Source organism: Choloepus didactylus, chromosome 2 (assembly GCF_015220235.1).
Source record: "Choloepus didactylus isolate mChoDid1 chromosome 2, mChoDid1.pri, whole genome shotgun sequence".
In the NCBI taxonomy this organism is placed as follows: Eukaryota; Metazoa; Chordata; class Mammalia; order Pilosa; family Megalonychidae; genus Choloepus; species Choloepus didactylus.
Window position 1 is genome coordinate 66,795,478 of NC_051308.1, and position 19,378 is coordinate 66,814,855.

General features: G+C 39.2%; 1 protein-coding gene across 1 annotated transcript in view; it reads right to left on the bottom strand.

The window, feature by feature from the left end:
* Positions 1-13,515, bottom strand: part of LOC119511834 (60S ribosomal protein L23a-like) — a 101,612-nt gene extending 88,097 nt beyond the window's left edge. Inside the window, exon 1 of the mRNA XM_037806355.1 lies at positions 13,105-13,515. Coding sequence (XP_037662283.1) covers positions 13,105-13,515 — 411 coding nt within the window. The remainder of the gene's footprint in view (positions 1-13,104) is intronic.
* Between the last annotated feature and the right edge of the window lie 5,863 nt (positions 13,516-19,378).

Below are 19,378 nucleotides of genomic sequence, written 5' to 3' on the forward strand. Positions count from 1 at the left end.
CTGAAATATTGCATTTCTGATAATGGCCCTGTATTTGCAGTCCAAGCCACAGATCAATGGGCCCAATCATGAGATATAAGATGGACTTTCCATGTTCCATATCATCTCAAAGCTGAAGGGGTGATGGAGCATTTTAATTGGCAATTAAAGGACAGAGTTAATTAGCCAATGGGAGGGGAAAAGATAATACCAGATTGGACCACATATCTCAGGTGAGCAGCCTGGGGACTCAAGGCAGCAATTTACAGCATGTATTTTATCAGTCTTTCTGCCTCTTCAACTGTACATCATTCTTTTATAGTCATTAACACCTGTGGAGGGAGTTGCTGTATTGTGCCTCATGTGAACACAGGTTGAACAGGAATACTCAGCAAATGACTGCTTTATTTCTTACACAGCACAAAGGGTCCAAAAGAGCAGGGGAAGAAAGCCTATCATGGACATTCTTCCCAGAAGGCCAACTGCTTCATACACTGTACTTTATATTAGTCACTTTGGAGAGGAGAGACAAATTTGAGCTGCCTAAAGTGGGGTAGTTGTACAACCCAGGGGGAGAGGGCCCTGCCACTCAGAGTTCCCACCCTGATAAGCAACTGGGGCTTCTTGTTCACATTCATGGTTTTAGTATGATTAGGCCTTTTCATTAGACCTAATGTCTCCCCCTGCTGTGGAATGAAGATACATGGAAACATCCATACACAGTAGAAAAGGAGGCTGGGGGAGGAGAGGACTGGGAGATGGCCACTAGGTATGTCCCTGACTTCCCTAGCAACATCTTTTTAATTCCTGAATGGTTCACACTGAATCAAGACAATCAAAATAACAGCACGTGTGGAGGCGTGGATGAGGTCAAGAAGGACATTAATGATCTTTATGTTTCAGGTTCTCTCCCTGAAACATTTCCCTTCTCCTGAAAAATAATCCCCGTTGCTACCTTTCCAAGTTGTTTAAGGTTCAGCTTGACTGCTGACGTAAGATTGCACCTGCCAAATGCTGACTATGAGTCAGTAGGAGGTGACCTCAACTCCTACATTCTCCATGCAGAATACCTCCAGATGTTGTCCACACTTGCGGAGCTGAAGAACTGATGTCCTGGACAAACAAAACTGTTTAAAACTGACTGCCTCAGACAGTCTTCCTAAAACCAAGGACTGAATAAAATTATTCAGACTAGACTGGAAACCAAAAGTAGGATATTCCACAGTGGGAGGCCACCTAGGGGCCCTGATAACGTGAATGTCTAATTTTAAAATGTCCTATGTAGGATGCTCTAATATTTTAAACTCCTTGTTTCCAGGGGACCAGCTGTACCATCTGGGGTTGTACTTCTGGACTGTGTACTCTTACTATCATGACACTGCTGCAGCCCTGGAAGGCAATCACATCAGCCTCAGCTTACTGGCCAGAGCTGTGTTGCCTCTGAATTGATGCCTCATGCCAGATGAATAAAAAGGTTCATAAAAAAACCATAAGAAGGAGGACTCCTGGCTCTCTAAAACAGACCCAGTGGAGTATGGGATATTTTAACTGGCTTGCCAACAATTGGGGCTTGTGGTTATGTTAAATCCTCCACTCAGGCATGCTAATCCTCCTTGTAATGATTTTGATCATATTCCTGATCAAAACCTATCTGTTTTTCAGGCTCAACCCTAGACAATTACATAGACAATTACCTGACAGCCCTTATGGGAGAAAGCTGTCCTCTCCAAACAGACTTGGTGCACAGTCAGTGCAGCAGTCCCTAAACGGAGCTGCAGCCAAGAACTCAGGCTTCTTTGGCAGGTCATGCTCTTACACATATCCGCATTCCTAAGCTGAGGACTTCCTTGGGTGCCTCTGCTGAGACCTCCTTATCTGGAAGAGGAAGGGGAGAACTTGAAGATACTTTTCTCCTCCATGACTCAGTACTCAGTAGTTTTCCATTCCCAGCACCACCCACGCCTACCCTAGTCCCCAGGTTCATAAAACTTCAGGAGTCTTTTGTTTGGGGCCCCCAATGCAGTGAGAGAACCACCACTTTGTGCTGATCTATCTGATCTTGACTGTGATGCTGTTCCATGGGGGTAAATGGAAGTGGGGCTTTACCTCCAGATAAGTTTCTTGTTTATACCATCAGAGTGATGAAAGGTTTGACTGCTACTTTCATTTTTGGCTCATTTTCTTAATCAGCTAATTTTGGCACTTGGCAACTTAGTTCAGCTCAGATTTCTCAGTTTTGCTCAGCTCTTGACAAATAGTAGTTAACATTTATTTAACATCAACTGTATACAAGGGAAAGCAAGTTCTTTTGTACTGTATCTCCCTTATTCCTGACAATATTTCCATGAGGAAGGCTCTATTAGCCTGCATTTGACAGATTAGAAACCTGTAGCTTTGAGAGTTTCAGTTAATTGCTCAGGGCCTTGCACCTGGGAAGTAGTGGCAATGGGATGCTAAACCTTATCCATCATTATAATTGTGTTACAACACCTCCAGTCTGCTCCGTTATCTTTGAAAAGGAAAGTAAGCTTTTGTGTAAATTAGTCTGACTTAAATTCCAATGTAGTCTATTTCTACACATATTCTGATAGCTGCAAATAGAACATTACGAAGATATTTCCAAGTATATATTGACATGTATGATAATTCATATATGTATATTTATAATATTTAATAATTGGAAATATTTGAGGTTGCTTTAGTGGTTGAAGATAAAAGGAACATATGTTCTAATGGGTCTTAGAATTATACTTGGATCAGATACAGTGAGACAAATATTAAAGGAAAAACATTCTGGTTTTTTGTGAATTGATTTCTAATATGCAGCTCATACATTGCCTTTCTTCTTTGATGCTTTTGGAATGAATTCAAGTACATTTTGGGTAATTCTGAAGCTATATATAAGTCTGAAGCCAAGAATTTTTCAAGTTATTATGTGTATATATTTTTATAAATTATCAGAAAAATTAGTACCTGAATATTATACATACAGTGCATTTTTGCCATAGTCTTCAATTTTATTTGTTATGTATATTGAGATGGCTCTAACTCATATTTACTTGTATATGATACATATTAAATCAAGTTTTCAAAAATAAATATTTTACCTCTTTATTTTTACCTCTGTGATACAAAATGAAGTTATATCACTCACTACTATTCAATGAAATATAATAATGTTAGAGAACATTAGATATGAGTAGTGTTTTGACTTAAGACACAGAGCCACAATTATGATATGATATATAAAGTAGAAATATAAAAGCCTGTTTTGAAATATTATCTATTATATAATATTTAATATTTTTGAGCAACTGCTCATATTACTGAAAAAGTATTATATTCTTCTACTGCTTTATACAGCTTTAGTGAAATTAAATGATAATGCCAGGAGTAAATTAAGAACAATCAGTGGGTAAGTTATTGTTATGTTCCAGTTCTTAACTAGTCTTCATTAACCTAAAATGGACTTCTTGCGCTAAAGACATTACTTACTTTTTATTGTAACCTACTAACTATGTATAACCCACTAAAAATGTGATTTTGCAATTAAAATAGCCCCAGGAAACCTTCATGCCCCTCTGAATTTTAGGCCACTTTGTGTTCAAAATCATTTTAGAGGAGCTGTAAAAGGTCATTTCCCCACAGTCCTCACAGTCTCTCCTGTCTGACTCAGTCATTGAAGTGAGCATCTTCAAGATCTGATCTCTTTTTTTGAGGTTTCATCAAAAGGAAATGACATCAAAATCTTATCTTATGCTCCTTATTGGGAAGTTTGCTCTCCGGCACCTGGGAAAAGGGACAGATTCACGGTTATATCTAACTTCCTTCTGTCACAGTTTTTGCTTGGCATATTAGGGCCAACAATTTTGTCTTTATAAAGACAAAATAAAAGTGGAAAGTTTGAAAGACTGACTACACTGTCAACTCCACAGTTTCCCATTTACTTGGCTCAACTCTTTAGAAGATAGTTATTCTTAATTGCCATTTTATATTATCTTTTGGTTTTTTAGACTCTTGTTTTTGTTCTTCTAAGTATTTTGCTTTCTCTTCTACTTTTTTGTTTGTGTTCTCCCAACCATATAAGCAATGAATCCCTGCCATTTTTTTTCTGGTGAACTCTTAAAATATGTAGAAGGGAAAAGAGAGGCAAGGCAGAAGAGTACAGACCCGCATAATGAAGAGTTGTTTGTTTTGCAAATTATGGCAGTGAGAATGAAAATGATGAAAGAAGAGGAGAAAATATGTGAATCCTTTCCTAAGAAAAGTAATTCCCAAATTTACTAATGATTTGAAGTTGTGTGTGCGTCAGAGTGTGTGTGTGTGTCAATGTGTATTTCCTGATGGTAAGGGGAGCAAGCGTGAAAGAAGAGAAAGAAAAATACAAGGGGAATTATTTCCCCTCAAATTTTGATAATTTTCAGGAGAAAATTATGGATATTCAGGAGATAATTATTTCCTAAATAATTTCAGCCACTAGTTTAGCAGAGAAACAGGGACCAAGATGTATATGTGTGTGTCTCTGTGTATAATAAAATCCTGTTTTATCATTGTGAATGCAAAGACAGTTTCCTTTGAACTCCTTGAGCAAAATAATTATTTGAATTACTTTTAATTAGAACTTTAATTATAACACTTAAGTATTTCTAGGACTTATAGAGTTTAACATTTCAATAAAGACATAAGAAGCAATAGGGAAAATATTCATGTTGTTCATAAATTAGTTTCTCTTTTGTTTCTTGTAGACTAGAAAATTTCACTTCAAAGGAAATATGAGAAATTGAACATTTTTCACTGAAAACTCTTTGGGCAGAAATGATTTTGTGTAATATCAATCCAGTTACTAAGTTCAAATATCTCTCTTTTCAAATTATGAAAACCAAAAATAGAAATGAATTAAGGTAATCATAAAAATATAAAAGATATTGTTTAGAAATACAAACAGCCAGAAATTGAACAAAATTTAAATTATATTATAAATCTACAGAAACTCACATGGAGAGAAATTCCATCATCTTTCTTACAAACTGCCTAAAAATGAAACTGGAGTGAATCAGAAAGTTTTTTTTCCCTTTGCATTTTTCAAGAAGAAATGTCATTTGTAAGGCATTTCAATTAAACAGTTGAAATTGCAATCATTTAAATAGTTCAAGACTCTTGAACATTTTAAACACAATTAAACAGAGTAGCATCCATGTCTAAAATGCTTAGTCATTTTATTTTACAAAACTTATTGCCAAAACGTTTCCATGAGAATGAACCAACTCTTGAAATATGTCATATTCAGTACTCCTCTGGCTCCACCTAAATTCAGATTTTACCAGGAAAAGAACATGTTTATGCATATAAAATAATGCATTTTAATGGCTTTTGAGCTTAATGTTGAATTTTAAACTCAACACTCAGCTGGAGTTTCTCTTTCTAATTAGATTAACCTTGAACCAACTGATAAATATCCACACTACTCTGCCAGCTGCTTTAGTTGCAGTAAAGTTCACATGGAAAAAAGTGAAAACAGTAGAAGGAGATTGTCTGTACAACACTATATATGTGTGTGTATTTGTATAAACATACCATATATATATACACACACACAAACACACATGGCAGACACATCTGCTTATATCTACAATAATACACATATAAAATAAATATATATTTGATAAAAGCACATGACTTATTAATAACATCTTCACATATATAGAAGGGTTTCTGTACAGAGTTCTTTGACTCCCAAAAATGTACAGGGCATGCAGTTAATTTTTTTGCTCCATTCTAAGAAGACTGAGTGGCAAGCATATCCATTGCCCTCTGAGAGGATTCTTTAGCCACAAACCTCAGTAGTCTATTTAAAAAATATTTATTGTACACTTGTTATTGCTATTACACTAGCAATATGTTAGAGAGAAAGCATAAGTCTTTGCTCTCTGTATATATAACAAGCTATAAACAAACAGAAAAACAAAGATGTGTACCATTTAGTGAAAAATGCTATGAATCAAAGTAAAGTGGGTTGCGGATATCAGAAGTCAGGGAAGGCTTCATGGAGCACATGATATTCACAAACAGTACTGAATGAAATGAGGGAGCCAAAAGTGTCCAGTCATAAAGAATAGCAAGTACATAAACCCTGAGGGAGGGTTATGCTTCGAGTGGGCAAGGCATATATAAAGTGTGTCTGGGGTGGAGGGAGAAAGAGGAGGGTGGCAGAAATAAGATTCTGAGAGGTAGACAGCAATCAGATTATACAAAGCTCTATAAGCCACAGTATGAACCTTGGATTTTATTCTACATATGGTTTCAGTGATAGGATTGTTTTGATTTTAAAAAATGGCAAGATTTATGTTTAAAAGAATTATTCTGGCTGCTCTTTGGAGAATGAAGATGGGGAAGGCAAGTGTGAAAACAGGGAGACCATTTAAGAATTCACTTCAGTAAGAAGTAACTGAGAGCTGTCGTTGATTTTACAAAATTGTTGTTTTCCCTGTATTTGAGATTTGCAATCTCTGTGGTTAAAGGACATTCCACAATTCTCCAAACTAGTAAGGATTAGAGCTGGGATTTGAATCCAGACAACCAGAAACTACATTTTTAACCTCTACATTATACTATGGCAATGATGATGGTAGAAATGGAGAAAAGTAGTACTATTTCTTTTACATTTTCAGAGGTAAGCCCATGAATTTGTCATGTGATATAGAAGAAACTAAACAGTTAAATATATCCAGACTAACAGCAAATCCATTTGCAAAGTTTGGGGAAACTGGAGACTAGAACTAATTTAGGAATTTGAATACATGTGCATGAAACAAGAATTGCATTTTTGACACATGAAGTATGACATATCTAATATAGATGCATATACAGATATACTTCTAGAGAACTTGACCAGGCAGTTGGTTATGTCTGTTGCTCAGGATGTCAAGTTGCAAATTTAAGAACCACAAATATATACATTGTTTTAAAGTATTGCTATAAAGGAGATTGCAAACAGAGTGAGTAAAAGTAGAAATAAAAGGTTCAAAAGGGCTTCAACTCAAGGTATTCCAAACTTTAAGTTTCCAAGATAGGGAAGATTCAACAATGAGAATGAGGTAGACTGGACAGTATGGTAAATATGCCATTTGGAAGCCAAGGTGAGAAACTGAATGAAGGAACAAGAATAAACTGTGTTGAATGCTGCTGAGAGATTGAATAATATGAAAACTGAAAATCAACTCTCAGATATTTCACCAGGTAGATCATTATTAATCTCAAGAGTGGTTTCAAGTGAAATATTAGATAAAAAATCCAAATTGAAGTGGGTTCAAGAGATAATTGGAAGAGAGAAATCACAGACAGTACATTTAGGCAAATGTATAGAGTATTATAGAATGGGGAAACTGGAGTGGGATATGTGATCAAGGGACTTTTTAAAGACAAAAATGATCTGGCATAAATGGAAAACTGATAATAGAGAAGAGTAGACAATTACAATAGAAAAGCAAATGGTGATGAGATCCTGGACAAAATTGGCTTATACTTCATTTGACTATGATATTCTTTCCACAAATGATTGGATCAGGGATATGTAGTAAACTCAAATACAGCTTTCTCTTAGTCATTCTAAAGTACATGAGGTACCCCACTCAAAAGCGGATGTCTGAGAATGGGTTACAATGGGCTGACTTAGGACACAAAGCAAAGTGTGTGTGTCTTGGGGAAGGGGGATGTTGAGGTACGTGTGTGTGTGCGTGTGTGTGTGTGTGTGTGAGTGTTTGTGTATGTGTGTGTGTGTTTGAAAAAGAGAGCTAATAAGTTAGAAAGTAGAATGGGGGAAGGAAGATAAAAGAACAGATATGGGGAAGTTGTGTTATAACCATGCTAGACTCTAAGAAGTGCTCCAGTGCAATAAATTTCTAGAGCTTTTGGGGTATCCAGAAAATCAGTAAAAGATAATAGGCTTCTTCATAGGGTTTCTTTCTTACTTGTGTATCCAGTCAGGGAATCTGCTATTCCATGAAGGAGTCTGAGGATGGTCTATTCCCTGAAAATTGAAAGAATCTCACTAAGATGTAGGCAAAATAATTTATTAGTCTTGTGAAAATCACAAATGGGTTTCTCTTATTTCATCCTATGCCTCAAGAATTTTGATGCCAGTCAAAATGTTGAAGTAGGATAAATTCATTTTTGTTGCTTGCCCACTTACCCATATATTATTTCTCCCTCTTTTTTTTTTTTTTCACCCACTCATTGATTTGTTCAGCAAATCCTTAAAGCACTTGTATTCCAGGAACCATGCTGGGATCTGAGAGCGGTAAAAATTGTAAAACTTTTGGTTTTACTATTTGTGTTGTATTAGGAATTTTAATATTTTTTGCTTTCTTCACTTGTCATTTCATATTGTTTCTCATGAGTAAAAGTAGTGATATTCTTTTTTTCTCTTTTATGGCATGACACATAATGTAGACTATTAATAAGAGATCCAAAACAATGACCTGGGGAAGAAACAAAAAAAAACAGTGAAATGCAAGCAAAAAAGGATTTCCATCTGAAGAACTAAAATTCTGCAATTTCAGTTATATAGATTTTTACTTATTAAAGAGTGTGTAATTGTTAAATATCTACTTAATTCACCAACCTAAGTAATATCTGTGAGCCATAGATTACAGAAACTTGAAAAAAAAAAAGATCAACATTGGTACTTTTTGATTTTCATTATTAAATTGTAAGTAAAAATACATATTTACTCCCAGTATAAATAAAATAAATAAAATTAAATTAATCATTTCATATTATTTGAAAAAATACTGTTCAATTCTTGACAGATATTTTCAATTTATTATGCTTATTTAGCAAATTTGTATTCCTGTTTTCCAATTTCCAAACTCTTGTCATCTTTGCATGAGGAAATCCATTAGATGAATTTATAACTTTCTAAGTGCATGACATTCCTCTTTTTTTTTTTTTTTTTTTTGCAGATTCCTTCTAATAGGCGTTCTGTTTGATATTCAATTACAGTGTTTGAATGAAATAATAAGGGAGGGAACTTTTAAAAGTTATATTTTAGGATCAGTGTTCAAAGTATAAATCTAGTATCAAATATTGCATCAATACTATAAAATTAAAACATTCTTTGGGTGGTCATTTGAAATTGATAATGTCTTTGCTGTTTCCTTTTCCTAAGATTACAGCATTATAATGACTATTATTGAAACTTTATATATATATATATTCACTGACTTCATTTTCCAAATGAATTTATTTTGCCATCAATATATGCTCATATTGTTCAAATAAACTGTTACAATAGGAAATTATTGAGACAACCACAAGCAAGAAAATTTGTGAGAAATCCTGTTATAAATCAATTTGAAGAGACTTATAACCTCAACAATGTTGTGTCTTCCAATCCATGAACACGGAATGTTTCTCTATTTAGGTATTCTTCCATTTCTCTTAAGCCCTATTTTGTAGATTTTTACACATTTTCTTAAAGTTATATCTAACTGTTTCATGTCTTTTTATGTTCTTGTAAATTTTATTGATTTTTATTTTCATTTTTCGAATTTTTGTTTTTAGTACATTGTTTTGATTTGCTAAAGCTGCTAATATGCAATATACCAGAATTGGGTTGGCTTTTGCAATGAGGGATTTATTAACTTACAATTTACAGTTCTTAGGCTGTGAAAATGTCCAAATTAAGGCATCAACAGGATGATACCTGGACCCTGAAGACAGGCTGCTGGCATCTGGGCTCCTCTGTCACATGGCAGGGCACATGGGAGTGTCTGCTGGTCCTTCTCTCTTGGGTTTCATTGCTTTCAGCTTCTGGCATCAGTGACTCCCTCTCTCAGCTTCTCTGGTGCTCTCCTCTGTGAGCTTCTCTTGATTTTGCTTCTTCTGTATGTGTTTTATCTTTTAATAATGGACTCCAGCAAGAGGATCAAGACCCACCGTGAATCAGGGAGGTAACAAATCAATTGAAATAACTTAATCAAAAGATCCCATCCACACTAGGTCTACACCCACACACATCAAAGCTTCAAGCTTTAAATACATAAGCACATAACAGCTAATGTATTTACTACATACATAAACATACAATTGATTTTTGCATCCTGTTATCTCTTTAAACATAAATATTAGTTCATGAAGATGTTTAATAATTTCATATTTTCTAGGTACATGAGCCTGTCATTTGCAAATAAAGATATTTTCCTTTTCCCTTTCCAGTAAGTTTATCTATTTTTTTCCTTATTAAACTTCTTCAGACCTTCAGTTAAATGTTGAATGTAAGTAATAAAAATGGGCAGACTTTTCTTGTTCATGATATTAAAGGTAAACGATTCACCCTTTCAAAATTTACAGTTATATTTGGTGTAAGTTTTTTTTTATTTCCATTTTGCTTGGAGTGTTAAAATAAATGTCATATAATATCTTTATCTGATTTCGGTGTTAGGGTCATATTGACTCCATAAAATAATTGGGGAATTGTTCACATCTCTGTTTTATGAACACTTTTCTATAGGATCACTGAAAATTTTTCACTAAATATTTTATTGAATTCACTAATAAAGCCATCTTGGCCTGGAGTTTCCTTTATGAAGGATTTTTAATTATTTTCAATAATTTAAAAAAAAATCATAATGGGGATATTTAGATATTATATTTCTCCCATGTTAGACTTGGTAACAGATCTTTCTATTATCTGTCCATTATCTAGATTGTTGAATAGGTAAACATAAGATTGTGATAATATGCCCTTTTAATAATTTATTTTCTGAATACGTGCAATAGGGTCCCTTCTTTCCTTCCCTAATATTGGTTCTTCATATTGTCCATATGTTTTTCTGATCATTCTATTTGGATGTTTATGACTTTTTTGAACTTTCAGAAGAATCAGATTTGGTATAATTGATTTTCTCTACCATTTTTCTGTTTTAAGTTTCACTGATTTCTACTGTTGTGTGATTATTTCATTCCTTCTACTGGCACTGGGTTTGTTTTCCATTTTCTAGCTTCCTAAAGTGGAAACTTAGATCACTGAATTTAGAACTTTCCATTTTTTCATAATATAAACATTGAATATTAAAAACTTACTTTTTAATCATTGTCTTAGCTGCCTTCCACAAATTTTGATATATGTTCTCATTATTATAATTTCAAAATGTTTCCTAATTTCCTTTGCATTTTTTTCATTGACTCATGTGCACTTTAATGTGAGTCATTTCATTTTCAAATATTTGTATTTTTGATGCATCTTGCTGTTATGTTATTGATTCCTAATTCAATACCATGTGGTCAAATGGCATATTCAATATAACTTCAATCCATTTAAACACATTGATTCTTGTTTCAATGGCTCAGGAGATGGTCTATCTTGCTGAAAATTCCTGTAATTCTTTTCAGTTTATTGATATGAAAAACAATGTTTCATTAGATTTTAGTGTGCAAGCCTGTTTATGATCCTTCAGTAATAATGTTTCCATAACAGCATAATCTCAGTAGCAAGATAACTGAGAGAGAAATGGAGAGAAATATTGCCAGGTTAATTTTTTAATTGCCTAAAAGGCTATACATTCCTTGGTCACTATAAATATATGATGCTATATTTCCCCCAGTATCTTCCTAACAATAGTTATCATGGTTTCTTAAATTTTTGATTATTTGATGGATATAAAGTTATTTTGGTTTATCCTTCAATTTACATTTCCTTGACTACTAGTTAAGTTTTGAAACTTTTTATGTGTTTATTATCTATTTGGTTATGCACATACAAACCCTTGGTTATCATTTGGATAATTTTATAATTGATAATTTTTGTGAATTGATTTAAATTACATTTTTTTTACATATACCAGTCTTTATCTTGTATATATGTTGCAAACAATTTTTCCTATGTGGTATCTTTTGCAATAAACAATTTACAAGTTTTTATATCATCTGATACGTCTTGAGGTATGTGTGTGCTGGGGTGTAATTATTATGCAGCATCTTTGATTCTTGTCTTTTTTACAAAGGCCTCACTGACCTTGACTTATGCCTGTCGTCTAACTTTTTCTAAGATATTCACTTGGTTTTTTGTTGTTGTTGTTTGTTTGCTTGTTTTTAACAATAGCTGTTTTCATTTCACTTGGTTTTAATAGTTAAAATATTCATCTATCAGGACTTTAAGTGCTAGGAAGCACAAGTCCAATTTCTCTTTATTCTAGATGGATAAGTAGTTTTGATAATACTAAATAAACTATTTTGTTCACAGTATGTATTGAATCTGTAGCTTTGTTTTTATTGAATCAAAATTAATAATGTATAATAATCTGTATGATTTCTATACTGACTTCAGTGTATTTTAAATATTTTAATAATAAACAAACAAATGTATAATTGCGTGCTAAAATGTGCTATGAACAGTTCAAAGTGTTCAGTGATTAACTCATTTAATACTTATAACAATTCTAAGATAATATTATCATTCCAAGTTACAGATTAGAAAACCCAGGAGTGGGATTTAAATCCTCACAGACTGGTTCGAGGGGTCAGTTATGTAAGCACTGAATAAAGACAATAAATGATACTGTTAATGCAATCCCCCTTCATTTCACTGATGCCAGACTTTTTGAAAGCAATACACCAAGCAAGAAGCAAATGAAATAATGCTTTCTAAGTCTGAAGGAAATAAACTCAAACTTGAAAGTTTATATTTATTCCAACAACTATTTAAATTGAAGGCACTCTAAAGATGTTCTCAGGGCTCATAAGTTCTACTACATAAATATATTAAAAATATGTTGGAGGAAATAGTCCATTAAGAATGATCATAAATAGCCCAAGAAAAATGAAAAGGTAGGTTGAGGAATAACCTATGAATGACCCTTGACAATCATGTGGCCTCATACTGCAGAAGATGCACACCCACAACTTGTTTACATTTTCTCCACTTTGAGCACACGTTTTCTGTGATCCTTTTGTGCCATGCTCTCTCCTACTTTGGCAACATGCAACATTCTTTCTTTCTTTCTTTCTTTTTTTTTTTTTTTTCTCTTATGGCCAAAAAACTTATATTTAGAATTTGCCAGCTGGACTCAGTTTAGATGATCCCAATTTTGTTGGCAAGATCCAAAGCATCATAGGAGCCAGTCGAACATATGCCTTCTTCTCTCCATCAGGCCTGATCAGGGTGTTGACCTTGGCCACATCAATGTCACAGAGCTTCTTTACAGCCTGTTTGGTCTGGTGCTTGTCGGTCTTGACATCCACAATGAACACAAGTGTGCTGTTGTCTTCAGTCTTCTTCACGGCTGACCCAGTGGTCAGGGGGAAATTGATGATGGCATAGCGGTCAAGCTTGTTTCTCCTGGGGGTGCTCTTCCGAGGATATTTGGGCTGCCTTCTGAGATGCAGCGTCTTGGGCTGCCAGAATGTAGTTGAAGTGTGGATCTTCTTTTTCTTGTGGCTGTGGACACCTTTCGGTACTGCCTTCTTGGCTTTCAAAGCCTTTGCTGTGGCTTTGGTTTTGGGAGGGGTAGGGGCTTCCTTCTTCACTTTCAGTGCCATCTTCGTGAAAAGGCGCAACATTCTTTCATAGTGTTTTCCAAGGTTGAATATTTACATATATTTTGCAACCATTTCAGTTATTTATTTTTCCTTCACAAGCCTATATTTTCCATGTGTGTAGAGACCATGTCAATGATAGTTTGCCATATAGCTTCATTGCCACAGATGGTACTTGGAATATCATTATAACTGTTCGATAAATTTGATAGAATTTTCATCAATCAAGTTTAGTCCCAAAGTTAATTTTCTTCTACAACTGGCTCTTTAAGCAGGATGTCCGGCGCTGCCCCGCTCGGTCTCCGGTTCCCGGCCGGCGAGGGGAAACAGGGAAGGAGAGAGAGAGATGCAGACTGCGCGAACTAACCTGGTCATGAATCACGACTCGAACCACACGGCAGTTGTGAAAGCAAGCCCTTTACTACAGCTAGATGAACATTCTGTGTTACTGGTTCCCACACGGGGCACGGCGCCTCGTGGGAGAGCAGCCTCGATGTGGCCGTCAGGCACGGCTCCTTGTGGGCTGTCTCACCCTACCCCGTCCGGGTAAGACCTTTTATACACAATTAACAACCAATAAGCTTCTAGGCTAGTATCGCGTATACAGGATTTCGATTGGTAGGAGCGGGTGGCGGATACATGCGTCACTATGCGGAAACAGGATGCAGGCGCCATCTTGGCTCACTCGATGGGCGGGGGTAACTCTAGAGCAGGCTGCAGCGCATACGCTAGGCCCGATTCGGGAGGCGGCTTTCCACATCTCCCCCTTTCTTATTTATTTTTGACCCAGTGTCTCCAGTGATGAGCGTGCTCCCGTGAACCCAAATGGTTCACAACCTCTTTGGTGCTTTGGGGAGTCTGGACTAGACCTCAGCCATCCAGCGGCGGAGCCTCTAGCACCAACCAGAATGCTCACGTCATATGGAGACCGGAGAGTCCGTAAGCTGGAAGCAACGTGACTCTCCCTGCAGTGCTTTGCCTGGCAACTGGGGAACAACGACGGGGGCAGGAACAGCAGTAACCAGAGTCGGGGGTGTCACTAGGTGTCTCTGTGCAATGGCTAGGGTCCAGTCTGGCCACAACTAGGACTCTGCCCTAGAGACCCACCTGAGACAAAATTATGACTACTGGTGTCGCCTTTTACACCCGAGAAACAGCCATGCGATTCGCTACAAATTTTGCTCCAAAGCGCCCCACCTGAGGCGACCAGGAAGGGGTATGGTTAATAAATCGGTCACTATCGGGGGTAACAGAGGTGGGAGTCATAGCCATCATAGTGGTAACACGCAATTGCTGCTGCGCTTGAAACAGGCATTCTAGCAAACATTTAACAACGACTAATCCCACCAATAATCCCACTGCAATGAGGATCCAATTAGTTAAATTGGGCCAAGAGAACCAGGAAGAAACACTGTGCAATAGTTTCTGTAGAACCTCGCCTAACCCGGAGAGATCGACTTTAACGGGTTTTAACTTGATCCCCCCAATTGTGTCTAAACTAGACTCCACCTGTTGGGAGAGATTAACAAATTCAGAAAAATATGACCTTTTCAGCCAATCAGAGATTCTGGAAATGCTTCCGGTCACGTTGGCCCTGACAGGAGTGACACAGAGTTTAACCGTAAGCCACCGGGTGTCACATGTTTGCTGAAGCACTCTCCAGAGTCCATCTGTTTCCAGTCCAAGTTCATCTATCTCCGCTTGGAGTTTCTGAATGGCCTGGAAATTTAAGTTCAGCATCTGATTGTGGCGGCGTAGCACGTCTCGGGTAAGGTTGACCAAGCCATTTACCGTTTCCATCGTTATGGCGAGCTGCCGATCTGTCCATGCTTGTAGCACAGCCTGCCCGATCGTTGGGACAAACAAAGAGGAAGCTACACTGGCAGCATTCGATAGCCATTCTTTTATGCCTCTTGGACGCCTAGACTTAGAGAAGGGGATATTGTTAAGTGAAACAACTTGAGAAACAGGGCCAACCCAGTCGGTTGCCTTGACGGGGAGCCAGACATAACTTGGGCGATACACTAGGATAGCGGGGCGGCGAGGCATCCGGGTCTTTGGAACGGTTGCAGACTGTAGGAGCAAGCCCTGGAAGGAAAAGGCACCTTTGAGTCTCCTTTTTACTCAAGATCCCTTCACAAGACTGGCGGCTCTTCCCTGTAACGTTAAGAAATTCAAGCAAGACTCCCTTACTTAACTCGCCAATACCAGTTTCACAAGTAGCATTCGCCGCAACTGTGGTGTTGACAACCTTGACAGAGAGGTTAGCAAAAGAGAGGATCAGTGTGTCATTGGTGAGGGGGAAGGACTCGTTGAAGCTTGTGGAGGAAATATAGTTCCACTAAAAAGAAAAAGGCAGATTAGAAGGATTGCTATAGGAGAGCAAAGAACAGAGTTACCGATCCTCTTTTTGGGCAACCGCGGGGTGGTCAGTCCTACTATTATTGTCTTGTCGGTCGTCGCCATCATCAGCAGGGTCGGAGGCTTGGTCTAATGGTTCAGGTTGTATATTCGTTGGCGTTTCTGACAGCTGTTCCTTGGCTTCTTCAGGTGATGTCACGGTTCTCACCAGTCTTTCCGGAACCCACACTGGTTGACGTCCTGGTTCCTGGGGAAAAACACAAACAGAGCCTCTGGCCCAGCTGAGCACCGGGTCAGGGCCTTTCCACTGCCCCGACAGGACATCCTTCCAACGGACTAGACCTCTATGCGGAGGACTCGGGGTGGTGTGTTGCAGGGCAGGTGTCATTCCTTGTGAATTTTCGTTTAAAAAATTATATGTGAGCAAGGCTACAGACAGTCGAGCTTTTGGGGACAGGCCGTGGCCTATACCCTCTTTCTGTTTTTTAAGCAAGTCTTTGAGAGATCTGTGCGCTCTTTCAATGATTCCTTGCCCCTGAGGGTTATAGGGGATGCCATGTTTTAATTGGACATCCATGTTGTCACAAAATTTTTGGAAGGATTTACTAGTGTAGGCAGGCCCGTTATCCGTCTTTAACGTCTTTGGCTTACCCCAAGCTGCCCATGCAGCAAGGCAGTGTGCAATGACGTGGGAGACTCTTTCTCCTGGTTCAGCAGAGGCAAATAAAACTTGGGAGCATGTGTCCACCGACACATGTAAGTACTTGATCTTACCATACTCTGAATGATGAGTGACATCCATCTGCCAAGTATCCCCTGGGGTGAGACCCCTAGGGTTGACCCCAACCGAGGGGACTGCTCTCTGCTCTGCACAATTGTTGCAGGCTCGGACAATATCTCGAGCAGCTGCACGTGGTATGCTGAACCGCTTAGCTAGGGTACTTGCATTGATGTGAAACTTGGCATGGAATTCTCGGGCTTGTTGATACGGTACCAGCGTCGGAAAGATGTGCAGCTGTCGAGTGGCTACATCTGCGCTATGGTTCCCCTGGGCCATAGGGCCAGGCAAACCTGTGTGGGCTCTAATATGGGTTATGTAAAAAGGGTGTTGCCTGGTCCATATAACCTCCTGTAGTTTGGCAAAGAACGTCCTTACTGTAGAGGAATGTTTAACAATGCCCACCGTTTCTAAAATTTGTACAGAGTTCACAACATAAGCAGAATCCGAGACGACATTTAAGGGCTCGGAAAGGCTTTCCAGGACTGCAATGATAACCTGCAGTTCTACCCATTGAGGCTTTTGTGGTTGGAAGAGCACTGTTTTAGGAGTGTCCCCCTCCACACAATACGCCCCTGTTCCAGAGCTGGAGCCGTCCGTGTATACGGTGGGGGCGCCTGCTAGTGGCCTAGGAGAGGTTACTTTGGGAAAAATCACTGGGTGCCGGGGTGACAAACTGCAAGAGAGGAGCCTTAGGGAACTGATTGTTAATGGGACCAAGAAATGTACACCGGAGAATGGCCCATTGATCTATGCATCCGGTGAGTATCTCAAGCTGCTGGGAAGAATAAGGCACCCTGAGATTTTTGGGCTGCTGACCGAAATGCTGCACAGCCCTTTTAATGCATTCTAGGGCCAAGTCTGCAACCGCTGTAGGATAGTGCTCTAGGACTTTTTTGGGGGAAACTCCAGGGTGGACCCAGAGCAGCAGCCCCCGCTGCCACAGTACCGCAGTGGGCTGTAATTCTGTCGGCAGCACGCAGGCTTCAAAAGGCTCATCAGGGTCTATTCTCTTCAATGCAGCGCCACTGAGCGCTTGTTCCACCTGGCATAGTGCTCGCCTTGCCTCTGGAGTGAAGCTTCGAGGTGAGTTTATATTAGAATCCCCCTTCAACAGGTCGAACAAAGGTGTTAGTTTGACATTGGGTATTTTTAGGTATGGACGGATCCAATTGATATCCCCCATGAGTTTTTGTAGATCATTGAGAGTGTGTATATTGTCTAGCCTGAGAGACACCTTTTGGGGGGGAAACATGAGTGGGTGCGACTTTCGCCCCCAGGAAAGTGGTAATGTCAGTCATTTGGATTTTTTCAGGGGCAATCTCTAGGTTAGCTTCTCTAAGACTAAGGACTAAATGTGACAAAACTGTTTTAAGAAGATCTGTGTCTCTATGGGCTAAGAGAATGTCATCCATATAATGGATGATTTTCACTTGAGGGAACTGCTGCCGAGTGCTAGCTAGCTTCGCAGCGACATACAGCTGGCACATGGTAGGACTATTAGCCATGCCTTGGGGCAGGACTGTCCATTCAAAGCGTTGACAGGGCTCCTCTTGATTACTAGAGGGCACAGTAAAGGCAAACTTAGGGGTGTCTTCAGGGTGGAGCGGAATAGAAAAGAAGCAATCTTTCAGATCTATGATGAAAATCGACCAGTGCTCCGGTAATGCCGAGAGGAGGGGCAGTCCCATCTGAACGGGCCCTAAAGGCTCCATGCAATCGTTAATAGCTCTTAGATCATGTAGCAGTCTCCATTTACCAGATTTCTTTTTTATTACGAATATAGGGGTGTTCCACGGTGACGTGGAAGGGGCGATATGGCCCTTTTCTAGTTGTTCTGATACTAGGGCGTGCAACGCTGCAAGTTTTTCCTGTGGCAAGGGCCACTGAGGCACCCACACCGGAGCCTCGGTTTTCCATTTTAGTTTTATAGGTGTGGGTGGGAATCTCTCCTCAGTGGCCCCTATGAAAAACCCAAGCCTCATCTGTCAGACTTGGGGGCAGCTTGTATAGGCTCCGCACGTCCGTGCAGTGAAGCTCCTAAACCCTTGCCGGGGGTATACCCCATTTCTTTTAGCAGTCGCTTAGAGGTTGGGGAGTAGCCGCTAATTAAAGTAACGTCCATTTGGGTCAGAATGTCTCTTCCCCACAAAGACACAGGCAGGGCTAATACATAAGGCTGGAAACTGCCTTGGTGTCCTTCTTCATCGGCCCAATGAAGGGCAGCTGCACTGAGCATGGGCACTGAAATTTGGCCTATTCCTCTAATGGGCTCTTCCGCCCTGCTCGTTGGCCAGGTGGGGGGCCATTCTTGTTGTCTTATGATACTGGGCATGGCCACTAGAGGGAGCTCTCGGCAAGGTCCTTTGGTGGGACCGCCCAAGGCGTCAGTTGGGAGCTGGGGTGTCCCTGGGGGTGCAGCGGTAGACATTGGCGGGGCGGAAGGCCGCACGGGTGTGGCAGGAGGCTCCTCCCACTCAATTAGCGGGGATGCTTCCGCCTTCTCGTCAGTATCGCTATCTGACTCTGAGTCAGAGTCACTGGACTCCGGCGGTTTGCCCTTACAGGAGCCGTCCGCTGACGAAACTGACTGGGTTTCTTGGAGCGCGCACCGTGCTTCTTGCAAGACAGAGGACGGGCTTAGGCCGGTAGCCGATTCTAGTTCAAGGACCGCACGGACGGTCTCCCATACGGGTACTAGAATCGGGTCCATACACACGCCCGTCT